Here is a 3202-nt window from a genome sequence, read left to right as displayed (position 1 = left end):
ACGTGTACGACTGCAAAGTCAGGCTGTACCCGGGGATGTCGTCCAACCTGAAGCGAGCTCTGTTCTTCTTCCAGTTGGGATGCTGCTTTATGATTGCGGCCGCCATCGGTCTGGGCATCACGTACCCTCCGGGCGAATTCGCCAAGTCCTTCTACAGCGGACTGGCAATCACTGGAGGTAATGGGGTTATATGTTATATAATTATATCTCATAAACTAGTAAATGTTGTTGACTACTGAACCTCGCCACTGTGGGTGTTTACCCCGAGCCGCAGCCAGGAATAATGCATGCAGTGTTCCGTAACTCTTCCATGTCGTGCTTGTTTACCATTTGTTTTCCACTTTTCGGAATTAAATGACCCTGCAGTAAGTGATGAAATATGAGATCTTGCAAAAAACAAATGCCCCGTACAATGATTTTCATTCTGCCGTCTCTCCCTCTCTCAACAGCTGTGGTTTTTATCCCTGGCGTCTTGTTTGTCCTCTGGTTCTACGCTGCGTACACCAAAGGGCGTCGTCAGCGCGACTCTCCCTGATCAGATGACTACAAGATCTTACAAGGATCGCCTCCATATCCTGGAAATTTTGAATCGAGGAATAGGTCGTGTGAGAGTATGTATGTGTCGTAGTTTGGGTATACTTGTGTACATGCAGAGAGAATGTGGACAGACAAACTCTCTCTGTACGTTACAAATGAGCGATTATTAAGGTAAAATGTCACAAGGAACTTTAAACCTCTTGTGCAGGGGAAAGGTGAGAGAGAGAGACACGTGAACACCAGTATAGATGCAGCGCAGATTTTCTCTTCTGTCAGCACATTTTTATGTCAAGGAAAAATAAATCCATTTCAGTATTCGTTTCCTGTGACGATGGAAATGATAGGGAATGTCTGGTCACTTTCGTTAAGAGACAACACGACATAAGGTGACGCGGCACGAATTTCTCGATGGCTTTGTGGATCGTCAGGGTGCCCGGGTGGCTAGCCTAAGACCCCCCCCCTCATTGCCCGGGTGGCTAGCCTAAGACCCCCCCCCCCTCATTGCCCGGGTGGCTAGCCTAAGACCCCCCCCACCTCATTGCCCGGGTGGCTAGCCTAAGACCCCCCCCACCTCATTGCCCGGGTGGCTAGCCTAAGACCCCCCCCCCTCATTGCCCGGGTGGCTAGCCTAAGACCCCCCCCCCCCTCATTGCCCGGGGCTACACAGTCCTTCGAAGCTATTGAGGTTTTCTCATCCACTCTGTGTATTGAATTTCCACTGTAGTAATGTTTCTTATGAATCTTCGAAAATATGTAACAAAATATGAAGCTTTGATTTTGTTGTTTCTTAATATATTTGACGCCTGATAAAAAAATCTGGAACTTTGTAACATTCTTATTGTTATGGCACCATTATCTGATGTTTTCCTGTCTCAAGAGCCATCCCTTGCAACATTACTGAGTTCGGCCTTCCCTGCACCCGAGTGGCAGATATGGCCCGGAGGAATGGAGAAGGCTAGATCAGTAGCAACCCGAGGAGGTGTCATGGCTTCTCTTCTGATGATTGTTCAATGAAGATATAACCCTTAAAATCATTATTTTCCATCCTTTTTGAAAACTGAAGAGACCAAAATGATCGACCATATTCACAGAGCATCCGGGACTTTGGTGACGTCATCAAAACAAACCCCTTGTGCTGTATCCAAAAATAGAATCAGACGCCATGACACCTCCTCGAGTTGCTACCGGAGGGATGGCCGGAGGGTCCCAGGCCTCGGACCGGCGAGGGACTCCGATAACTTTGATAATGATAATAATAATAATGATAACAGTGGTAATGATTATGATGATGATAATGGTTATAATAAGAGAAATAACTATGATGATGGCAATGAGACGAAAAAATATATATATATAAAAATAAAATAGACAAAAAAAAGACTATGCAATTTGATAAAGGAAGGAAATTAAAATTGTTGCGACCCAAGTGTGGGCGAGCTCTATGGAAACTGTATTTATTAATGTTATTTATTGAATTTTGGTGTCCAAATGAGGGGAATGTCAAAACAACATAGTTATATATCATTTTTGTTTTATTCATGAACATTTCCTAGCACTGATGCTGAGAAAAAGAAATCTTGAGGCGTAAGACAGTACCTCTAGGCCAAGAGAGAATGACTGACGTAAAATCATATTGAAGGATGAAAGAGAAAGAAAGAGAGCCGGACAGGCAGATGGAGGAGAGACAGAAACAAAGACGTAACAATCTGCACAGGTTGGGTCTTTGATCCTTTTTATAGTAAAGGCAGGTTTTTTTTTATCTTATTTTATACTTTTTTCTATACTAAAGGCAGGTTTATTTTTATCTTATTTTATACTATTTTTTTATACTAAAGGCAGGTTTATTTTTATTTTATTTTATACTAAAGGCAGGTTTATTTTTATTTTATTTTATACTAATTTTATTTTTTATTTTATACTAAAGGCAGGTTTATTTTTATTTTATTTTATACTAATCTTATTTTTTTATTCTATACTAAAGGCAGGTTTATTTTTATTTTATTTTATATTGATTTTATTTTTATATTTTATACTAAAGGCAGGTTTGTTTATTTTATTTTATACTAATTTTATTTTTTTATCATATACTAAAGGCAGGTTTATTTATTCTATTTTATACTAATTTTATTTTTTATTTTATACTAAAGGCACGTTTATTTTTATTTTATTTTATACTAATTTTATATTTTTTTATACTAAAGGCAGGTTTATTTATTTTATTTTATACTGATTTTATTTTTTTATTCTATACTAAAGGCAGATTTATTTATTTTATTTTATACTGATTTTATTTTTTTATTCTATACTAAAGGCAGGTTTATTTATTCTATTTTATACTAATTTTATTTTTTTTATTTAATACTAAAGGCAGGTTTATTTATTTTATTTTATACTAATTTTATTTTATTTTCTTATACTAAAAGCAGGTTTATTTTTATTTTATTTTATACCAATTTTATTTTTTTATTTTATACTAAAGGCAGGTTTATTTATTTTATTTTGTACTAAAGTTATTTTATACTAATTTTATTTTAGTTTATTTTATACTAATGGCAGGTTTACATTGATGGCAGGTTTCGTAGGGTCGTGGATGATCATTGAAAATCATGGAATTTCACATTTCCAGGCCTGGCATATCATGGATTTTTGTTTTCAAGTCTGGAAA

At 36.9% G+C, this 3202-nt stretch overlaps 1 protein-coding gene across 1 annotated transcript in view; it reads left to right on the top strand.

Annotated features, from left to right (window-relative positions):
* Window positions 1–2071, top strand: part of LOC113814559 (uncharacterized) — a 5941-nt gene extending 3870 nt beyond the window's left edge. The window contains exons 3-4 of the mRNA XM_070139902.1: window positions 1–177; window positions 450–2071. The exon at window positions 1–177 is cut by the window's left edge and continues 318 nt beyond it. Of these exons, the coding sequence (XP_069996003.1) occupies window positions 1–177; window positions 450–535 (263 nt within the window). The 3' untranslated portion in view covers window positions 536–2071. The remainder of the gene's footprint in view (window positions 178–449) is intronic.
* Window positions 2072–3202: the final 1131 nt, after the last annotated feature.

Source organism: Penaeus vannamei, chromosome 3 (genome assembly GCF_042767895.1).
Source record: "Penaeus vannamei isolate JL-2024 chromosome 3, ASM4276789v1, whole genome shotgun sequence".
Lineage (NCBI taxonomy): Eukaryota > Metazoa > Arthropoda > Malacostraca > Decapoda > Penaeidae > Penaeus > Penaeus vannamei.
The sequence above is the reverse complement of the archived record's forward strand: the minus strand, read 5'-3'. Positions and strand labels throughout refer to the sequence as shown.